At 55.1% G+C, this 22,821-nt stretch overlaps 1 protein-coding gene across 1 annotated transcript in view; it reads left to right on the plus strand.

Moving 5' to 3' along the window:
- Window positions 1-22,821, plus strand: part of ABCA13 (ATP binding cassette subfamily A member 13) — a 232,906-nt gene that overhangs the window by 143,541 nt on the left and 66,544 nt on the right. The window contains exon 45 of the mRNA XM_038562528.1: window positions 12,726-12,951. Within this exon, the coding sequence (XP_038418456.1) occupies window positions 12,726-12,951 (226 nt within the window). The remainder of the gene's footprint in view (window positions 1-12,725; window positions 12,952-22,821) is intronic.

Below are 22,821 nucleotides of genomic sequence, written 5' to 3' on the forward strand. Positions count from 1 at the left end.
GGTTTCCTGTTTGATTCATTGTTTATTTAAGATTATGTTTTATTTATTTATTATTTATTTATTTAATTTATTTTTTAATTTAAAAAGTGTGTGTTTTTTTAAAGTGTGTTTCTTTAATTTATTTTTATTTTTTAATTTAAAAAGTGTGTTTGTTTAATTTATTTTTTTATTTTATTTTATTTATTTATTTTTTTAACTTAAAAAGTGTGTGTTTGTTTAACTTGCCTCCACACCCATCGTGGGCCTCAAACCTCTTACCCCCCAAGAGATCCAGAGTTGCCTGCTTTTCCAGCTGAGCCAGCCAGGTGCCTCTGAGTTTATGTTTTTAAATCTCCATGTTTTTACGGGTTTCCCAGATTTCTTTTTTCAGTAAAGTCCAATATCATTCTATGGGGACCAGAGGGGGAAATGCTGTATACTTTTAAGTCTTTTTTTATTTATTGAGGCTAGTTTTATGGGCCAGCATATGGCCCATCTAGATGTCCCAGGGCTCTTCAGTTGCCTGAATCACCCTCTGTCTCTCCCTGGTGGGAGGCCTGTGGCCAAGAAGCTCCGTGGTCTTGCTCCCTGCTGTGTCTCCTTGACCCTTTAGTCTGTGCTCACGCTGCATCTGAGGAACTGCTTCCTGGGAACTTCAGGGAACTTCCTCCGACGCTGGGAGTGCTCCTCCATTAGCTCAAATCCAGGTCCTTTTGAGATAATTGCTTCTGTTTGTGGTTCTGCAGAGAGGGTGGGGGGGCAGAGGAGACCACCCCACGACGCTTCCTAGAAGCCCTCTGGTTTAGTCGAATAGATCTGTGAGGTTCGTTCACAATTTTCATTCTGTTCTTTTTTTTTTTTTTTTTCTTAATGTAGAAGGCTTATTAGTGCAAGAAAACGCCAAATGGTTGATAAATAAATGAGTGAATTGTTAATATTTATTTACTCACTCACCTGTTTACTGGGGTACAACATGCATGATGGGAATTTCACTGTCTTGAGGTGCACAGTTGCGGCATCAAGTATATTCACGTTATTTCGTGGCCATGACCGCCATCCATCTCCAGGGCTCCTTTGCTTTCTCCAACCAAGACTGTGCACAGTGATCACCAGCTCCCCTTCCCCCTCCCAGCCCCTGGGGCCCCCATGCTCCTTCCGGTCTGTATGAACTCCACTCTTCCAGATCCCTCGTACGGGGTATCCGTCCTCTTGTGGTTGGCTTAGTTCAACCAGCATAACGACTTCAAGATTCATCCTCCGTGTGGCCAGTGTCAGAATTCGTCAGATGCATGAGGCAGAGAATGTGGGAAGGGTCCCAGAGTTTGCAGCCTCTCCTGGAGCCGCTGTCCCTGAATTTCCAAGTAGTCACCAGCCTGGAAGCTCTCTGAACCCCATCCTTTCGGGTTTTCATGGGGCCTTTATGACGCACGCACGATTAAATCATTGCCTATTGGTGATTGATTCGACCCCCAGCCCCCCTCTGGTCCCTGGCCTTCGAGGGGAAGAGAATGAAAGTTCCAGCCCTGCATGTAGGTGGTGGTTCCCCTGGCCCTTAGCTGGCTTCTCAGTCACCTCCGTAAGCTCATTAACACAACAACAGACACGCTGTTGCTCTAATCATCTTGGAAAACCCACAGGTCCTAGGAGCTTTGCAAGAAGCAAAGAGCAGATGAACATTCCTTGTGATAAATCGCTGCGACGCACCACCAACCCGTGCTGTCATCCAGCTTGTTGGCAGAACTCAGTTCCTTGTGGTTTCAGGACTGAGGTCCACACGAGCTGGCTGGCGGGCTGTTGGGTTTGCTCTCAAGGTCCTACGGGGCACCCTGGAATCTTAGCCATGTGGTCCCCTCACAACAGGACGTGTTTCTTCTACAACTTCCCGTGGAAAAATCCCCGTTTTGATCAACTTAACAAATTAGAGACTAGATCCGCCAAAGCTCTTCACCTTTCCTTCTGAACGCTGTGATCCAGTCGTAAGAGTGACAGTCAGGTGTTCGAGGACTTACCCACGCTTGAAGGGAGGGGATTGGAACCTTCCAGGAAGTAGGAGTGACTGGGGCTGGTTTAGACTTCTCCCTACCAAAAATTACTACAATACGTTAAATTCCCCTTCATGCTTATCATCCGTGTGAGTTTCTTGTTTTACGACATGGTTGTCGCTTACCTGTGCTTGTGAATGTTTTATTTTTGAAGAACCGTGTTTTACATTTGTTTCGCTGACTTCCATCGTATCACAAATGGCGTATTTCTTGGTCGCACAATCAGACGCCTTCTTCCATGGCACACACCTGTGTCACCACCTCCTGGGTCAAGGTAGGACGTTCCCAGCGCCTTGCCCGGCCCCGCCGCCCTCTCCAAGTCAGACCCCCGGCCCCGTGGTGATGCTCTCACCTTCCAGTGATCGTGCGTTTTATTGAATGTCGTATAAACGGCATCATCAAGTTTGCACAGGAGTCTGTGTTTTTTTCTTTATATTCTGTCTCTCAGATCCATCTATGTTATTGCTGTGTCATTTCTACTTAGTCATATTCTGCTGAGCATACACTTGTTCTCTCTTGCACCGAGTATGTATAGATTGTACTTCGACTGTGCATACACATTATTTTCCCTTTTTATTATTAGCATTTTACCTAAAGGGTTTTGCCTCTGAGCATTCATTTATTTTTAAGGTACATTAGTTAATGACTTTCTCATGTAAGAGCGAATTTAAAGAAAATATGATTATGTTCTCATAAACATTTTGTCATCATTGAGAACTCAGGGTGATTTACATTGGAAGTGCAATGCCTACATACATCCTCTTCATTATGGCTATGCACCTGTTTCCCAAAAAAATGATAATTTCATGTTCTGAGTTTGGGGAACATTATGAAAATCCATGCAAATATGTTAGAAATAAAACATGTGCCAAAGAAGCTAATGTTATGTGAAAAAAAAAATGGTACTTTAAATCGAAAAAAGAACCCCGAGGGAAGGAACATTATAGTGTCTTCTATTACCGTTGTAAAATATGATATAAAAAATGCAATTTTATTTATCATTCAAATTACAAATTATGGAACTGGAAAATACATCATTAAAAAATCTATTTAAGTGTTTCATTACTAAAAAAAGACGTGAGACCAGGAGGCATTAAGACAAATTTGGTATGAGATTTCCTTGCATTTGCCAATTTTATTGTATTCTGAAATCCTCCCATGAAGCTCCACAGGAGGCATCCACCTAAGTGAAATTTATATCATTTAGCAGCTAGAACTTTATCAAAATGCTCGATCAGGATTTGGGAGAGAGCGAGTGCCAATGTCTTCTGGGTAAAGTGCTTTCGTGGCTTTTTGGCGACGGCGGCGTGATCCACACTAGAGAGAGGAAGTTTCTAGAATCACTTACACAGATCTTTCCTCTCTCCTTGGTGCTCTCAGATATTACTTTTTTGTTAGGATTCCTTTGTGGACACTGAGCTGTAGGAACTTGGCTGATTTGCCCAAACCCTGGCGGCTCCAACAGGACCCCCCCCTGCAGGCACAGCCCCTGCTCCTGCCCTCTCCCTGAGTCTCTCCCTTTTCTGCAAAGCCCCCCAATGCGTGCTGCTCACGGCGTCTGGAAGAGGCATGAGTAACCGGGCCAGCTCCTTGCATGATCTCACATCGCAACGACGACCTGCAGAATTTGTTAGAGCGCAGATGACGGAGCCTCGGCCCCCGACTTTCTGATTTGGTGGTTCCTGGGGGGGGCCCGAGAACCTGCATTTCTCCTAGGCTCCCGGGCCATACTGTGGGCCCAGGCAGCACCCGTTGACACCCTCCGCTGTGGTGGGATAGCCAAAGGAGAATTCTATTTAGATTCACGAATTCTGGGTCTTTCTCCCGATTCTCAGCAGCGCAGGCGTGTTGTGCGCTGAACTCTGCCCCCCAGATTTGCATGTTGAGCCCCTGGTGCCTCAGCATGTGGAGATACAGGATCTTTGAAAAGGTAATTAGGGTAAAAATGAGGTGATACGAGTGTCCTAACCCCGTCTGACTGGCGTCCCCATAAGAAGGGGAGCGTGGGCAGCGGGGCGGTGAGCCCGCAGCGGGAGGGCCTCGGGGGCGCGGAGGAGGAGGCCTCAAGGGAAGCCAGCCTGCAGGCAGCACCCCGATTGGACTCCCAGCCCCCTGAGTGAGATGTCGACGTCTGCGTGGAAGCGGCCAGGCTCGACGGGGCAGGACAGTCCACGTGGGACCACGCGCACCCAAGGGCCCGGTTACTAGACCCTCTGTGCCTACGCCGGCCCCACGTGGGCTCGGGTCGCGAGGCCCCGGTCTCAGCTGCCCCGAGCGGTTAGTGACCCTTCGTCCCTATTCCTGGGGCTGGTTTCCTGTCACCCACACGATGCTGTCTGCTTTCTGCCGGGAATCCTGCGCTTCAGCGACCTACGGGTGCAGGCTGCGTAGCAGGTCCTTGGTGACCGTTGGCAGCACCACCTGCGCCAGCCTGGTGTGCTGCTCCCTGCTCTCGGAGGGCCTCCTGCACCCTCCCAGCGGCCCCGGCCCCGCAGAGGATCCGGGGAGCCGGGCTGAGAGGTGTCGTGGGAGGGCTGCGGCTCCCGGGAGCCGTGCTCACAGCTCGTCCTCCAGGAAAACAGTCTAAGAGAACCCGAGGCGCAGGGAGTGGGTCTCTGGAGCTGGAACTGCACCTGCTGCACGCGTCCCCGAGTACCCGCACCCAGCGCCCGGCCACCACCACACTACTGCGCAGGAGCTGCACCGTCTCAGATTCCTCAGATGAGTGGGATCAAGGAGCATCTCGCACGAGCCATCGCGTCGTCCTCGTGGCAGCAGGTGTCACTTTCCATCCTATTTAAGGCTGAACAACGTTCCATTCTATAGACGTGTGCACGTGCATGTTCTCTTCATCCATCCACCTGCTGCTGGAGTCTGGGCCCTTGTGTATGGTACGTGGCCCTGTGGAATGACGGCCCTGGATGGCATCTCCTTGAGGTCCTGATTTCGGTTTTTTTTTTTTTTTTTTTTTTTGATATATACCTGGAAGAAGGATTTATGGATCATGCGGTAGTTGTTATTTTTTTTTTATGATTTTTAAAATTTATTGTGGAGAAAGAGAGTGAGTTCACAAGCAGGGAGAGGGGGTGAGGGAGAGAGAGAATCTCAAGCAGACTCCCTGATGAGGGTGGAACCCCATGTGGGGCTCGATCCCATGATCCTGAGATTGCGGCCGGAGCCAAAACCAAGAGCTGAGGCTCCGCTGACGGAGCCCCTGGTGGTTCTTGTGGAAGGCCCTTCGCAGCCGCCGCGCAGCGGCTGCCCCCGTTTGCGTTCCCGCCAGTAGTGCAGGAGGCATCGGGCTTCTCATTCCCAACGAAAGCTTCTGCACAGCAAAGGATTTCTTAGGATGAAAAGGAAACCCACTGATTGGGGAAAAAGTATTTGCAAACCGTATATCCAATAAGGGGTTCATATCCGAAAAAATCTAAGGAGCTCCTCGAACTCAATAGCAGAAAGATAAGCAACCCAAATAAAAAATGGGCAAAGTGCGAGAACAGACATATTTCCAGAAGAAACACCCAGATGGACAACAGGTGCGGGCAAGATGCTCAACATCATGTCCTCAGATCCCAGCCACAGCGGGGCGTCACCTCACCCCTGCCAGGGTGGCCATCATCAGAGGGAGAAAAAAAGAGAAAACTTGGACGCTCATTAAAAGCGCAGAGTGTTAGGTCCAACTTCGTGACTTTTGGTTCTGAGGCCCACACATCTGCGGGTTGGAACAAGCACCCTGGCTTCCCTGGAGCGGGTGGGCCGTGGCCACCGCTGCGAGAGCCCCGGGGACAAGCCCGGCAGCGTGGTCGAGCTCAGGGCAGGCGACGCTCGCAGATCTGCCTGCTTCCCAGAGGGTCTGGGCGGCGATGTTGGCCTGTGTCGGGCTTTGCCCTGGCCTGCTTGTCTCTTCCCTCCCCTCCCTCCTCTCTTCTTCCCTCCCTCCTCCCTCCTCTCTCCCTCCCTCCTCCCTGCCTCCCCTCTCCCTCCTCGCTCCTCCCTCCTCTCTCCTTCTCTCCCTCCCTCTTCCCTGCCTCCCCTCTCCCTCCTCCCTCTCCTCTCCCTCCTCTCTCTCCCTCCCTCCCTCCATCCCCTCCCCCCTCCTCCTGAAGCCTCACCCCCCAAGTGAGGGAAATGTCTCCGCTCTGGTTTGCCAGCACCAGGTTACCTGCACTCCGCTCTGCCTCCCACCCTCGGATCCTCACCTTTCGCCCCTGCTTGCTACCCCGGTGCTGATGGAGGCTGGGCAGCGGGTTATCTGAGCGCCTGCAGCCTTCAGAGCCGCTCCAGGCCCTGCTGCCCGGAGGCTGGGCCGGGCTTCCACCCCCAGTGCTGTCTCTGCTCCGTCCGCCTTTCCTCACAGCTCAGGAGCAGCGGCCCCTGCAAGCAGCGTGGGAGGCTGCGTGGGGCCAGGTCACCCACCGTGGAGCTCGCGGCAGGTGCAGCCCCCCCACAGGTGGGCTACGAGTGCACACAGGGCAGGTGCCCGAGTGGCTGCTCCCTCGGGGCTGAGAGGGGTCGGGAGGACGCGGGAGGCTCGGGGCTGCGGGCCAGCGGGCCAGGCCAGGGCCAGGGCCACTTCGGGCCTTGAAATCACAGTTTCTCGTGGAACCTTGGACAGAGGAGGGCCTTCCCTCCTCTCAGGCCTCGCTTCCAGCGTGTGGCGGGGGGAGCCTGGGCCACAGAGCAGGAGTGTCTCCACCTTACACGCCAGTGGCCTGGGGGCGCTGCGCCCTGAGAGGGGGTCCCTCCACACCCGCATCACCCCGACAGGGACCGGAGACCTGCAGGTGCCGCTCGGAGCCCCTGAAGCTGCGGGGCTGACCCCCCTGCCCTGGCCTCGCCCCAGACGGTCTCCCGGCCCTGCTCCCACTTCAAGCTTCAGGTTTGTTATTGGGCCTCCACGCGCACGTACTATAAGCTCCTTATTTTTTCTTTTGTTCACCTTGTGTAAATTTATGTACTGACCCAGCTGGAGGACCCTGAACCCTGGGGCGAATTTCTTCTTCCCTAAGGTATCTCCTGGGGGATCCGAGCTGTCACTTCTGAGTAGGGAAGCTTGGATGGGGAGGGAGGTGAGACGTACGCAGGGATGCGGACGGGGTGTTGGGTCACATCCACCTGCAGACTCTTCCCCACAGGGCTCTGAGCATCCCCAGGGCTAGGGATCCCCCACAGGGCTCTGAGCATCCCCAGGGCTAGGGGTCCCCCACGTGGCTCTGAGCATCCCCAGGGCTGGGGGTCCCCCCACGTGGCTCTGAGCATCCCTGAGGGCTGGGGATCCCCCACGTGGCTCTGAGCATCCCCAGGGCTGGGGATCCCCCACGTGGCTCTGAGCATCCCCAGGGGTAGGGGTCCCCCCATGTGGCTCTGAGCATCCTTAGGGCTGGGGGTCCCCCACATGGCTCTGAGCATCCCCCAGGGCTGGGGATCCCCCACGTGGCTCTGAACATCCCCAGGGCTGGGGGTCCCCCACGTGGCTCTGAGCATCCCCAGGGCTGGGGGTCCCCCATGTGGCTCTGAGCATCCCCCAGGACTGGGGGTCCCCCATGTGGCTCCGAGCACCCCTGAGGCCTGGACAGTGTGCTCCATCTGAGCTCGGCAGGATGAACTCGGGTGGGCGCCTTGTGGCTGCACACGAAGACCGAGCAGGGAGCGTGGTGAATGCAGGGCCAGGGGCCTAGAGAAGATTTGGGTGCGAGGACTCCTCTTCTGTGTGGCTACATCCGCCACCCCCACGTCCCCACGCCCCGTGACCCCTCCAGCTGGAGGCCGGCTGGTGCCAGCCGTGAGGCCCGGGGCTGTGGGGAGGCAAAGGCCAGGCCTGTCCGACAGAGCGGCCTAGATAGCCGCGCCTGCGCTTCACCTCCGTCCGACTGTGGTGGGCACGGGTGGGCACGGGTGGGTGCTCAGGGCTGGCCGCCCCCGCCAGGTGCCGCAGGACGTAGCCCCCTCCCCCTCCCTGCCACCCCTGGAGCTCCGGAGGGTCCGGCTGTGGGGCCGGGACTTGCTCTGGTGCACTGAGAACAAAATCCCCAAACTCCGTGTTTCCGGGACCTGCCCCCGAGGAAGCAGCTGGCTGAGTGGGGCTGCACCTGGTCTCTCTGCCAGCCCCGTCTGGGAGTTCCCGCGGCCTTTAACTCGCTCCCATGAATCTGTGGCCAGGGGGGACGCGCGGCCAGGAGTTTGGGGGGGCAGGGCATCCTCTCCAGCTCAGGGCTGCCCTTGGGGCTGGGAGTTCGAGCCCCACGTGGGGCTCCCTGCTGGGCGCAGAGCTTACTTAAATTAATTAAGATCTCAGTAACCTAGCTTGGTTTTAAAATGTGTACATTTTCTGTGTCACCATGTTTAATATTTAAGACGTAATTGTGTTTTGGGTTTCGTGTCATGTTAACAAGCATACTGGTGTCAGAAAACGTTTTCCTTTCCTTTTATGTTTCTTTCTGGTTTTCTTTTTTTTCCTTTTTTTTTAAAAAAGATTTTATTTATTTATTCATGAGAGACAGAGAGAGGCAGAGACACAGGCAGAGGGAGGAGCAGGCTCCATGCAGGGAGCCCGATGCAGGACTCGATCCTGGGACCCCAGGATCACGCCCTGGGCCAAAGGCAGACGCCAAACCGCTGAGCCCCCCAGGGATCCCCCAGACACCTGTTTCTAACGTCCTGCTACTATATTCTGCGAGGTGTAATAAACCACCTTATTTGATATGTGTGATGAATTTCCCTTGTTTATATATTTTTTACTTTTTTTAAAGATTTTTTTAAATTATTTGAGAGACTGTGCATGTGTGCACACAAGTGTGAGGGGCAGGGGAGGCAGAGAGAAAGCGAGAGACGGAGAACCTATGCTTAGTGTGGAGCCCAACCACGTGGGGCTCGATCCCAGGTCCCCGAGGTCACAACCTGAGCCGAAACCAAGATACGGATGCTTAACGAGTGAGCCACCTAGATGTCCTTTTTTTTTTTTTTTTTTTTTTTTTTTAAATAATACAACTGCCGGATTGGGAGTCACTGGTCAAAGATGGCTCATATTTGTTCCCCACGGGAAGACCATACTCGTCTGCTGTCCTGCAAGCCCTGAATCCTTATGCCTGTGTCTTTTTTTTTTTTTTTTTAAAGAGATTTTTTCTTTTACTGTTTTTGCTTTTTTTTTTTTAAATTTTTTTATTTATTTATGATAGTCACACACACACACACAGAGAGAGAGAGAGAGAGAGAGAGAGAGGCAGAGACACAGGCAGAGGGAGAAGCAGGCTCCATGCACCGGGAGCCCGATGTGGGATTCGATCCCGGGTCTCCAGAATCGCGCCCTGGGCCAAAGGCAGGCACCAAACCGCTGCGCCACCCAGGGATCCCCTATGCCTGTGTCTTTAAACATGCAGTAATGTTAGGTATTTATGTTATTTTTCATCTTAACCATGTTGGTAATCTGAACATTTCATTGTCGCTGTATTTTGTGATATATATCGGCTCTCGTGTAGATTTCAAAAAAAAAGTTTTATTTATTTGAGAGACAGTGAAAGAGAGAAAAAGTGAGCATGAGCAGCGGGGAGAGGGAGAGGGAGAAGCCGAGTCCCCGCTGAGTGAGGGGCTCGCCATGGGCTCCATCCCAGGACCCCAGGGTCGGGACCCGACTGAGCCACCCAGACGCCCTTCTTTTGTAAATTCTTTAACGAACTACATATTTATGCATGCTCTTTGACCACTTTTTTGTTTGGGGTGTTCATTTTTTAAAAAAGGACCTGAACGCATCACATTTGCAATACTTCGTTTTAAAGGCTTTGAGAACCTTTGGATGAATTCAGTGCCGTGGAGATCATCGTCTGGGGCGCGTGCTGAGTCCCCGGTAGGTTAAGGTGTTCCCCACCAGGTGCTAATGTACAAGCGATTGAAGCCATCAGCCCAAAAAGAGAAGGAGGAGAAGAAAAAAAAGAAATCTTCGTACATTTTTCCCAAATAATTTGATGGTCAGGGTCACCGGGAATGCCTAATCCTGGATGTCACTAGATGCTTCGAATAGAATTACAGTCATAAGTGAAAGAAGACAATTCATAACAATTTGGTCCGGCATTTTAATTTTGTCTGTTAAAATATTCATGTGAATACTTTTATGAGTTTCGCCATAAATAGTTGATCGGCGGTTCCTCCGTGACCATAAACCATCTCAGCCCTTTATTTCTCTCATTTATGTTCAGTTAACATATGGGAAGGCGGGGAGAATTTATTTTTCTTAATAATGAGAAACGTCTGTCCCCACAGACTTACTGAGCCTGTCTGGTGAGCTTTTACGATGTCTGGAGGTCAGCAGTACACCTGTCCTGGCAGTGCCCTAAGCGTGGTAATAGGAATTCTCATTACTTAAAAAAAAAAGAATTCTCATTACCGAGAGGGGAAAGTGGGAGTGTCTGTGTCAGAGCGGAGCCGGCGTCTGGAGACGCAGGCAGCTCTACACCAGTCACACAGCTTGTTGGTGCCCAGTCTGGATTCCAGGCCAGGTCTGCGTAGACTAAGGGACCGAATGCTCGCCGTCCCCCCCGTGATGCTGCGACCTGTCCTCCCTGAGCAGAGCCAGTGGGCAAATACATGGCCATTCCCTGCTGGTGTTCCCCCCCCCCACCGGCAGGTGCATTTCCTTGCTCCGCTTCCGTTTTCTGTGCACCTGTCTGCATAGACGAAAAGCTTCCTGTAAACAGGTGTCATGGGCACCGCCTGCTGCAGACGTGTTTGAGCAGGTGCGTTGTTTGGCAGGCAGCTGGGGGGGGGGGCCCTGGATGGGGTGTTGGAAGGCGCTTCTTAGAGGCTGCTTTGAAGGGTGCTGGCTCTTGGAAGATGATGGCCGGTGGCTCGGTTGGGTCATAACCCATCTCAGCTGCTGGTGACCTTTCAATGCCTCTTGACCCTAAAAGGGTGAGGCATGCTTCCACCAGAGAAAGGAGAGTGCCAGGAGCATCGTGCGTTCCAGGGGGGCCATGCTGGGTGGGCTTCGGGGTCGCTGGATGGGGCTTCTCCATTAGAGGCGGGTGTATGGAGCCCCAGCCCCAAGCCCCAGGGAGGGGAGACGGGCCGGACCCGGACATTGGGGTGGGTCGTGGGTGCCTGATGAAGCTCCATTAGGTCCCAGTACTGGGGAGTGCGGGGAGCTTCCTTCCAGGGGTGCTCGGAAGGTGCTGGGGAGTGAGTGCACGGCAGCCGGCGCCCTTCCGTGGCCTTGCTCCTGTCTGTGCCTCCTGTCCCGGCCCTCGGTCAGGTGGCCGACCCGAGTCCCCACTTCCGAGCCGCTCTGGCCCTTTAGCTCCACCCCAGGCAGGGCCCACAGGAGCTGCTCGGAGGCAAGGTGACAGCCTGCACTCGAGGTTGGCATCTGGGGTGGGGAGGGACAGCTCCGAGGGACCCAGCCGTGGCCTGCGGGCCAACTCCGTCCGGGGTGGGGGGTCTCGGGGGCGGCTGCCCGGAGGACCCCTGGCTGGGAGCAAAGCCTGCCCCTGGTGACCCGGGGCCTCGCAGGTGACGGTGACGGCTTCTCGGTGAAGCTAAAGGGGAGCTGAGGGGGCGAGTCTGTGCTCAGAACACCCCCCCCCAACTGGGCCTTCGAGGCCCCGTGGCCCTGGCTAACCCCGTGGCCCTGAACGTCTCCCGCCCTCCGCGTGGCCCCTGCTGATCGTGACACTCGCTTCGTGTTCCCTCGTTTCTTCACACGTTTTCTCTCAGCCCCCTTTTTGTTTTTTTGAAGATTTTATTTATTTATTCATGAGAGACGCAGAGAGAGGCAGAGGGAGACACAGGCTCCCTGCGGGACTCCATCCCGGGACCAGGGATCACGCCCTGGGCCGACGGCAGATGCTCAACCCCTGAGCCCCCCGCCCCCCACCCCCGTGATGTCCTTCCCGCGGACCCAGTGGGCACCGCCGTCCCTGCACCTGGTTGTGCCCGTGGGCTCCCTACCGCGTGCCCGAGGAGTTGCGTCCCAGCTGCTCTCGCCAGCCCTGTGCTCGCTGCCCTGATAAATGATCGATCTTTCAAAATGGTCCTTTCTCTCAACATGATTTCTTTGGGGGATTTTAAGTGTATTCCCTGCGCTGTTATCACCTGCATTTCGGTTTCGTATTTGTAAGCACGTACCTGGCGTCGTCCGCGGCCTTGGGGAGACCGACCTGGAAGGCGCTGGGACGCAAGGCGCGGCCGCGTCCCTCCGTGGACAGGGGTTGGGGCTGCAGGCCTTGGGTCTGCCTCCCGTTTCCCTCCTGTTGGGCCGTCCGCGGCCTGGACCGAGAGCTGCAGGCACCGGTCGGGTGGCCCGGGGGCGGAGGGGACACCCCTCCCCAAGGGGCCTGGCAGGGGGAGCAGGACGTCCCGGACTTGTGCTCACGCTGTGCATCGCTCCCTCAGGCCGGGTCTCAGGGTCGAGGTGGAAGGAGGGGAGGCCGGGAGGCTGAGCCTGCAGCCGAGGGGCCTCCCCTGGAGCTGCAGATGCGGCCCTGATGCCTTGCTGGCTCCCCTGCACAGGGACACCCCCAGGGCGGGGGGGGGGGCACCTGGGCATGACCTGGAGCATCCTCAGGAGGACGGCCGTGGGGACAGCGAGCTGCGGCCCCCCCGGGGCTCCCGTGCCGCCGGCTGCCGGGCCGAGTGGGGCCGAGGGGGGGCCGTGGGCATCGGCAGGCCCCGGGCGGTCCCCTGGCCTCAGCCGGCTGCCCGTCCCTGTCTCCGCAGGTGGCGCCCCCGCAGGGACCCCCTTGGCCCAGGCCGCGGCCCTCCTGGTGAAGCGGCTCCGCCACACGCGCCGGGCCTGGAAGGGCGCCGTCTCCAACCTGCTGCTGCCCGTCCTCTTCGTGGCCTTGGCCATGGGCTTGTTCATGGTGAGGCCGCTGGCCACGGACTACCCGCCCCTCGAGCTCGCGCCCGGCCGTTCCGAGGGGGCCGAAGCTTACTTTTTCAGGTGAGAACCTATTTCTCCTCCTTTACGTCTGAGTTATGGCAGGACAGGTAACGGAGAGCAGTGGCTTTGATGCTCTTGTTTTTTTCTTTTATTTTTTTTGAGATTTTATTTATTTATTTGAGACTGATAGAGACAGAGATAGCGAGAGTGAAGGGGAAGGGCAGCAGCAGGGAGCCCGAGGTGGGACTCGATCCTGGGACCTGAGGCCGCGACCCAGAGCTGAAGCAGATGCTCCATGCCGAGCCCCAGGCTCCCGTCTTCCCCCCGAATCTTTTATTTTTTTATTTTATTTTTTTCCCCTGAATCTTTTAAAGGAATGAACCAAAAGGACAGAACGTCCCGTAGCGTGTTCTGGCTGAATGCTCACAGCCCTGCCTTGTGCCTCGAATGGGAAGGAGTCGTCACTATCGCGAGTTTTTTAATGAGTAAATGTGTTTCTTGGAAAAAAAAATAATAGAAAATGCAGGCCGGTCAAAACAGTGTAAGGACGGTCCTAGGCGGTCCCCCCGGTGCTGCCGACCCTGAGACGGGGAGCCGCGCCCTGTGCCCTGTGTTGGGAAGCGACGCGGGAGGGAGGAAGCACACGTGCAGGGGACTCCGCACCGAGCCCCCCAGGGATGGGCCGGGGACCCTTCCCACGACCGCGGATCGGGACCGCGCGGGAGCCCTGAGTCCGACCCTCCACTGTCTGGGCCACCCCTGGGCCCCGGGCACGTAAAGCTCCTAAACACGAGCACTTTTACTTCTTTAGGGCAGCGGTATCGCACTTTGGGACTCTTCTTTTTTTTTTTTTTTTTTTTTTTGCTTTTTTACTCGATGACGTATCCTTCTGTTCCTGTAAGTCGAGCACGCCCACGCCACTCATTTTCAATTTTCTCGTTTTTGAGATTTGTTCCATCCTTTAGGGCGAAGCAGAGAGGGAAGGAGCATGTGGGCTGGGGGGGAGAGGCAGAGGCAGACGCAGAGACGGAGAAAGTCCGCGGTGGCCGAGTCCGGAGACCGCCAGGGGCTCGATCGCTCCACCCGAGATCACACCCTGGGCAGAAACCGGAGCCCCAGGCGACCCAGCATCACCCACCCTCAGGCTGTGCAACAGCACGTGGCAGGGAGACCCCGTGATTCAGTCAAACGCTCTCTTTTGGGGGTTTTCATTGGTTTAAGCAATTCTCCTATTACAGGCAACTCTGTAGGAATCACGTCCCCTCGGGCTCACGCCCCCGTCCATTTCCTGCAACACATGCTTCCTTCCCAAGCTGTGGGGCCACAGGCATTAGGGTCTTCAAGGTAGATACGGTCCAACCATTCCTATCCGTGTGCAGCCCCAGAAAGTCCTTGGTTCGTTTACTCGCTGCTGTTTATTTTTATTTTAATTTATTTTATTTTATTTTATTTTATTTTATTTTATTTTATTTTATTTTTTTGCTGCTGTTTATTATGCACCTACTGTATGCCATGCCTGTTCCCTCTCTCTCTCTCTTTTTTTTTTTTGTCCGTCTGAAAGCATTTTCCTTGCTCTCCCAGCATTCATTTTTGCATAGAAGTCATGCAGTCCTGACGTATTAGGCCCTGGGAGTTAGAGATATTTTATTTTAACATTTTCTTCCAAGAAAAAAGCAAACACAAGTTTATTAACGTGTGCAGAGTACATGCACCGGGGAGCCCCCGCGTATGCGTAGCTCAAGAGGGCGCTCGGGACTGCATCTTAACAAGAGAACCATGATTTTTTGGAGACTTGACAGGACGCTGGATAAAGGCTCCGCGCTCTGGGAGCAGCCAGTGGGGGGCACACAGTCGGGGTAGGGATGCTTGCTCGGACTCGGGGGGTGTGTCTGGCCCAGAGGTCTCCACCTGTGGCTGGTGGTCCGCTCCCTGGTAGAGTGGAGGGAGCGGGGCACTCAGACTATGGCTGCGTCTCGGCAAATAGGGGCGAGGCCAGAGCTTTTCTGTTCTCTTTTTCTTCTTTTCAAGATTTAATTAATTAATTAATTAATTATTATTAATTAATTAATTAATCAGTGAGAGAGAGCGTGAGAGAGCGAGCATGAGCAGGGGGTGGGGCCGAGGCCGAGGGAGACGCTGCCGAGGGAGACGCTGAGCGCGGAGCTCCCCTCGGGGCTCCACCCAGGGCCTGAGCTCAGGTCACGACCTGAGCCGAAGGCAGGTGCCTCACCCACGGGGCCCCCGGTGCAGCCAGAGAGCGTCTCCGACACCTGCTTGTCAGGTGCCTTCGGCTCACGGTGATCCTTGTGCCCACAGGGCAGCATATTGTGTCTCCCCCCACCCCCGCGCACAGAGACACACAGGGACGCGGTCAGGCCACCATGGGGCTGGCAAGGCAGGGAGGCCACGCATCAGGGCCGCTGCCAGCCCCCGGGGGCCTGGGTGTCCCCCTGTAGTCAGATATTGAAGCTTTAACCCGTGTGGCTGTGGTGGGACACGGGGCCTCTACGGCAGTAATTAAGGTTATATGGTGAATATTTCAATATTTTCTTCCTTTTTTTTTTTTTTTTTTGAGAGACAGAGCGCATGTGCAAGGAGAGGGGGAGAGGGAAAGCCAGAACCTTTTTTTTTTTTTTAAGATTTTATTTGTCTGATTTATTTATCTGACGTGCGTCCCGCTGCTTTCGGAAGGAGCGTGCCCCCGAAATCGCTGCCCTTGTCCTGGGTGCCGGGTCCCAGGATGAGCGGTCCCGCGTCCCGGGACCCATGCTCCTGGCTCCTCTCCCTCCGGCGGCGGCGGGGAATCTCCTGACCGCCCAGGCCGTGCTGACCTGATCATCGGGGTCTGCATCTTAGCCCAACAATGATTCTCCGACAAGCGGCTTCACGCTGCTCGTGATTCCCCTTGGTTTCCTGCACACACACACACACACACACACACACACACACACACACACACGGCCCGGGGTCAGCGGCTCTCAGCCTTCTTGCTCTGCAGGTGGGCGCATCCCCATTTCATGACACTTGTGAGCGGTCTCCAGGGGCGACACGCGGTACTTGCATCGCGATCCTCCGGTGCTCTCCAGCGGAACTCCTGGCTGCCGGGCGAGGAATCCAGGCCTGCGTGTGGTGTCAGCAGCCACTGCCTTGCCCGGCCGGCCCGAGGGTACACGGGAGTCTCGGCCCCTGGTGCACTGGCCGACCTCAGCACGGCCTCCTGGTCCTAAGGCCTTCCGGCTCGGGAAAGGGCAGCGATGCGCCTCTGTTGAATTCCCTTAAGAGTTCTGAGGTCGGCCACTCAGGAAGGCACGCCCTGGAGGACACGCACCTAGGAGCCCGTGCGCAGGCCGGCAGGCCCCTCACAGGGGACTTGGTGCTCGGCGCCCAGAAAGCCCGGGGCTTCGTGGCTCCGTGTGTAGCCTGGACGCCTCTAACTCCACGTCCTGGGGGCTGAGGGGGCGGTCGGGGGGTCAGGGGAGGCTCAGGTGGGGGCCAAGGGGAGGCCAGGAGGGGGGGCACTAGGAGGGGTGTCCAATGAGGGGGACCAGTGGGGGAGCAGAGAGGAGGGGCCAGCGGTGGGGGGCTGGGCCAGGGGCGGCCTGGGAGGGGTGCCCAAGGGAGGGGCAGTGGGGCGTCCAGGCAGGGAGGCTGGGTGGGGGCTGGGAGGAGGGGCCAGTGGCGGGGCTGGGCAGGGGGGTGCTGGGAGGGGTGTCCAATGGGGGGACCAGTGGGGGGCCAGGCAGGGGGAGCTGAGTCTGCTCCTACGAGGCTGAGAAGCCGAGGAAGAACCATTTTGAGCGCCGCGTCTTATGGGCCTGCGACCAGAAAGCGGAGCAGAGGGAGTGCATCTTGGCTGCTGTGGGCCTAAGCAGCCAGTCCACAGCCCCTGCTCCTGAATCAGCTGCTAGCTAACTGCTAGTTTCAGGGGGGGCTTCCGGGACTCCCCGTTCCCACTGGGAGCTGCAAAGAGAGAGGAGGCAGGGACTCGGCTTGTTCAGGCCTGAGGCGGGGCAGGCAGGCCAGGGAAGCAGGAAGGCGGCAGTCCAGCTCTGAGCAGGGCAGCCCGGGCACAGCTGTGTGCACCCTGTTTGCTCTGCACACCTCGGGGGTAAAATCCGGAGACCCTGCAAGAGGTCCCGGAGTCTGTCCCCACTGTCCTGGGATGATGACGGTACGTCCGAACCCGGCCTCCTTGTCCTTCAGGCTTCTGTGCGGTGGCTGCTGCTCCAGGTACCTGGCACTCTGCACTTTTTTATTTTTTAAGATTTTATTTATTCACTTGAGAGAGAGAAAGCACAAGCAGGGGAGAAGCAGACTCCGTGCTGAGCAGGGAGCCGACGTGGGGCTTGACCCTGGGACCTGAGATCGTGACCTGAGCTGAAGGCAGAGGCTTCACCGATGGAACCTTCCAGGTGCCCTCGGGATAAGACCACTTGCAAAATCTGGCTCAGAAGTCCCTCCTGCAGGGATCCTCAGCCTCCGCCCTCTCTGCGTGGCCACCACGCCACGTGGATCCCACGGTGGTTTGACCCGTGGCTGCAGATCCGTGTCTTCCTTCCCGCAGGATGGCTCCCTGGAGGGTCAGGATCGAGGCTTACTCATCCCTCTAAGGGTAGCTCTTGCCGCAGCCAGCGTCTAGAAAAGGTTCCTTTCATTAAGTATTTGTGAAGTTGAACTCAACGATCAAGATAAAATGTAGCAGGAAAAAGTCTTCCAGAAATGAGCCCAGGTCTCTACTTTGAGGTGCAAACAAAGCGCGGACCGTGGAAAGGTGGCTGCGGATGTGTGGTTGAGCGCATCTGGAGGAGACCCCAGGGCTCCCTCTTCTGGGCTGGGCGCTTGGTCCTCACGAGAAGGGGTGCTCCTGAGGCACCTTGGGAAAACCCACGGGGTCCCCCCTGAACGTGGACGTCACCCCGGTCCGTGGTCAGCTGTGTTTCCACCATCGAACTGTCTCTGCTTTCTCCACCTAGTCCCAGCCAGAGGAAGCCCTACACACGGCCTTCTGCCTGAGTGTCCCTGCGGCCAAATATCCCCATCCCATAGGGCCTCTGCCGTATTGGAGTGAGCCCACCCTGGTCCCCTATGATCTCACCTTAACTATGTCTCCAAAGACCCCGTTTCCAAGCAAGGTCCCATCATGGCCTTCTGGATGGGCACGGAATTGTGGGCAGCCACTGTTCATCGCAGTCCGCGTTTTCATAGCACCTGCCTTAGCCAGTGCTGTTCAGCTGAACCAACGTTTTAGTCACCTTTTGAAAAAAAAAAAAAAAAAAAGAGTGACTTGGCTTTCTACAAAAACGAGACCCCGCATGCGGAAGGAAAATCAGAAATAAAAACTGGTTGACGACGAGCGTGATGGTTGGTGTGTATCCGTCAGCACCGTGGTTGGCAGGACGGGACCTGGGATGCGGTGTAGGTGGACCTACGTTCACGTCTGAGCAGTGACACCTGGTGGCCTCCCGACGTCCACCTTGAACATTTCATGGGTCACGTTCTTGTCTGTACGGAGGAGTAACTCCTCCTACGGACCCTGTATCTTTATCCCGTGAGAGCACAGAGCACCTTATTCTGTTCGGACGATTCGGAGGGATGGTGAATGCAAAGTAATTGGCTTATTTCCTGGCAGAAATGACGCGTGGGCTGCTGGTATACCCTGGGCGGCCCCGGTGCATCACCTGTGCTTCTGGGTGGTGAGCGGAAGGCACATGGTGCTCCCCGGCGGGCTGGGAAACGTGCCCCCAGCAGAACGAACTAGGTGCTCCCTGCACCGCCCGCCCGGGTGCCGGCCGCCTGTGTCCTGTCCAGTCCACCTGGGAGCCCCGCCGCCCTGTGCCGCCTGGGGCCTCCGAACTCTGTCCTGACCTTGCGTATCCAACCTTGACCGCAGGAGCGTTCTCTGCCCTAGGCCGCGGTCTGGCCCTTTCTTCCTGGCTCAACTTACACACGTGTGGCCTCTTTTGAAGTCCTGTTCAAGTGGCCCCTCAGCATCCTTACCGAGCGTACCCCCGGGTGCTTCACCAGCTGGTGCATGCTGCGCTTCGGCGCCCGTGGAGTCCGCACTCCAGTGGGAGACCATGGAGGGCAAGCAGCGGAGCTCACGCTGACGGACGCCACACGCCGCCCCTGGATGGTGCCCAGCACCGGGCAGCTGTCCCTGGAGTACTTGCACACAGGCGATTTCCAGTCCTTTCCTCTCTCCCTGACCTTGAACTTAGGAGGCATTTTACCTCCTCCCACAGCCCGCAGGGGACGGTCCATCAGCCCCATCCAGTTGCCTTCAACGCATCGTGAATCAGCGACAGTTAGGGGACCCTGTCCTGGCGCTTGGTGCGGTGATGTTGAAATAGAAGGACAACGAAGCAGCAGTGCTGACTGGGTCCTCATCCTGAAGACCCCTCACTCACACACATAGGGGACCTCCTCGGGTGACACCACCTCCTGGGGGCAGGAAGGAAAGAACGCTCAAGCTTTCTGGATCTAATTCTCTCTTTTAAAAGATTTTAGTTATTTATTCATGAGACACAGAGAGAGGCAGAGACACAGGCAGAGGGAGAAGCAGGCTCCCTGTGGGGAGCCCGATGCGGGACTCGATCCCAGGACCCAGGTCATGCCCTGAGCCGTTGGCAGATGCTCCACCCCGAGCCACCCAGGTGCCCTGGCTCTACTTCTCATTCCACAAACAGACACAGACACAAGTCCTACCCGCAGGAAGCTCCCGGCCGAGCTGAGAGATCACCCCACAAATAGCTGGACAAGGAAGTCTCAGAAATGCCACACCAGGCAGCCACGTACAGTGCGGGTTGTGCTGGTGGGGACGGGGCGGGGCCCCACCCGGGGCTCCAGGAAGGCCTTTGGAAGCCTACGCACCTGAGTCGAGTGTCCTCAGTGACAACCGGGTGCTCCCCGGGCAGGTAGGAGGCAGCGTTTCTCCAGACAGAGGAAGAGGTGCAGGTCAGCGTGAAGAGGAACGGGACAATCCTGCAATGTCTACGTGTTCCCGCAGGTGCGGGAGGCCTTCCAAGCAGAGACTACCTTAGCCTTCAAGCAGAGTGAAGGGCGGAAGCACGAGGCTACACCCCATGGTGCGATGTAACGGGCTGTGTCCGGTGCATTCCCCAGACGGTTGTTCCATGGGGCACCGTTCCCTTGGGGGTCCGTGCCGAGGGCCGCTAAAGGGGTCACATCTTCCTGTTGGGGTTGATTAAGCTGCAAAACAAAGTTAAACGGGTTCCTTTTCTGTAAGCGTCTCAGAGCTTGTACCATGTGGAACTGGCCACACAGGGCCTGCGTCCCTCTGCTAGCTTCCCCTAGAGTCGGGGACGTCATGAGCATCTCCGTGAAGACCGCGCATGGAATCCATACCCCAGCACCCCACGCCTCTGCCTCTGGCTGAGACACATTCGGGGTCTGTGTGTTGTTCAGTGGTCAGCAGGGTCCCACGCATCTGAGGGTGGCCTTCTCCACTGCTGAGAACGTCACGGAGATTCTGCACCTTTGCCCGTCTCCACATGTTGTCGGTGTTGAGCGTTGGACGCCGTACCACTGTGTGAACACAGCAGCTTATTGGTCTTTTCTCTTAATGGTGGCCATTGGGAGCTCCTTCCAGTTTTTTTTTTCTTTCTTATGATGGTGAACAGTGCTGCGTGAATATTCTAGAATATTCTAGCGAAGGTCTTCATTTACACGTATATAAGAGCTTCTCATGGGTGGAGTCCCAGAAATGTAATTGCTAATCAGTGGCCCAGAGTATGTGAATCTTTTGCTTTAGGAGATAATGCCAAAGTTTTCCAAAGCGGTTACCATCCTGCACATACGCGTCCCCTTCACTGCTTTTATGTGTATTTCTTAAAAATAGCCAGCTCAAGAAAATGTTTATGCCAAAGAGGCATATTTTGGGGTGGCGTACCCTGTCCCCCTCACATGCGTATTCCTGTCTAGTCTACGGATCCTTATGTTGCATCTGAGCACAGCTATGCACAGCAGCTAAGCTGGGGGTGCATAATGCATGCTTCCTAGTTGTGCCAGCGTGCCCCAACACTTGACACACGTTCCCCCTCTTAAGTGACTTCAAACCACTTCACCTTGTCCACTCTGGTCCACTTGCAAGTCATGCAGATCTGCAGTTCCCGTTCTTTCTGCCCTGCTCTGCGGATGGCGCCTTGGTTTGCATGTCATCTCTGGATGCTGCTTCTTCAGCGTGGTCAGCAGACGGCAGGTGCCCTGCACCCCAGAAGCTTCCAGGCAGGGCGTCTGGCTCGCAGTTCCCTTTCCTTTGTAGATAATGTAATAGGAGATCTTGATCTTATAAGATTTCTTCTTTGTAGAGTGTTGGATCTTTATTCTCCATCTTCTTCTCATCAGACCTTCAGATTTTGGTGCAGGAAGCCTCTTTGGGGTCAGGTTTGGAAACATGCATCTGTTCCAGCAGGTCCCCGGGGTCACTCTGAAGCACAGTACATTTTGTGAGTAACCTGGAGAGAGGAACAGTATCCCGTTTAAGAATCACCTCAGATTCTAAACTTCCTAGTCTGGGAATGATAGATTTCACGTGGTTCTAACAACATATTGAAATATAGGCAAGAATTTGAAGACAAGCAAAAAGCAATTGTTTTAGGAACAAGCATTTGAATTTTCAGACAAGGACAATTGAAAACCACGGTGGTTTTGTTTTATTTTATTTTTTTCAACAGCGACCTCTAGACCTGAGCAAAAATCTAGTAGAAACTAAACTATGACATTTAAACTTGCACTTGGTAATTATTCCAAGTAAGCCACTTTATCGATCAATATGTGTTTCTTGGAAAGAAAAAAATACTGTAGACTTTCATATTTGTTCTTGGATTAATGGGTCAAAAGAGAGCAATCCAGAGTATTTTCCGAAGATGCCACAAATAATGTTTTCTTTTTATGGGCAACATTTCAGTGGGAAATATGTCCCTTTGCTTGTGACAGGATCTTCTCATTTGTCAGTATCGGGGAGGCTGTTTGCTCCGAGAAACATCGCCGTCGGGACTCTCCACACGCCTCTCGCTGCCTTCCCGCTGCAGCTGCAGGGAGTCCTGTGGGCCGGGGTCAGCCCCAACCCTCAAGCTCTGCTGTATTTCCTGCAGTGGGAGCCTGGCGTGGGCGAGGCCGGGAGGGGCCAGGAGGGTCTGGGAGGGCGGGCATGGGAGGGGCCAGGAGGTGGGGGGCCAGGCAGGGCCCGCTAGGCTCGGGTGGGGGGTGCGGCCTCCTGGGAGCCCCGTTGGGCCGCATCTGTCCCAAGGCTGCCCGAGGAGTGTGGGGGTTTCAAAGCGCATAGATAACGAGGCGCCGCTGATAAATGAGGAACAGAGGAACCGCAGATCGCTGTTAGAGGCCCATTAGGGGTTAGGAACGTTGGAGATCCCGTCTGGGGAGAGGGCTGCACGCGGAAATCCTGAAATTGGTTCTCGTTTTGGGCTTTTATTGGCGCCTAAGGGACGTGGGGTGCAGTAGGCCTGACGCCTCGCCCCCCACCTTTGATGCTGGTAGCAGCCCAACCGTATTTGGGAATTGGCATCTCCCAGTCCGTGGACAATCAGAAGAATCCGTGGTTGAACCTTAGTTGAGGGTCTTCCATTGCTTAAGCGGAGCTACTGTTCCGAGTTCTTCAAAACAAACCTTTGGTGCATTTGTTGATTGATGCGCTGCTTTTTTCCCAAGAAAGAGATTTGAGGGCGCCCTTATACCTGAGTCCTCTATCATGCCAGGAAGACATCGTCTTTCCTTATCTTGGGGATACGTGTTCCTGACCGTGTCTACTCAGAGGCATTGTGTGAATGACACGGCCTAAGTTCTAGAAACAATAAACCAACTTTCTTTCGGAAATAGTCATTCAGAGTTTTAATTGCTTTAAATGAAGTCATTCCCAATCAGTCCAACTTTGACAGGTTTATTTATTTACTT

This window comes from Canis lupus, chromosome 18 (assembly GCF_011100685.1).
Source record: "Canis lupus familiaris isolate Mischka breed German Shepherd chromosome 18, alternate assembly UU_Cfam_GSD_1.0, whole genome shotgun sequence".
NCBI classification, from domain to species: domain Eukaryota; kingdom Metazoa; phylum Chordata; class Mammalia; order Carnivora; family Canidae; genus Canis; species Canis lupus.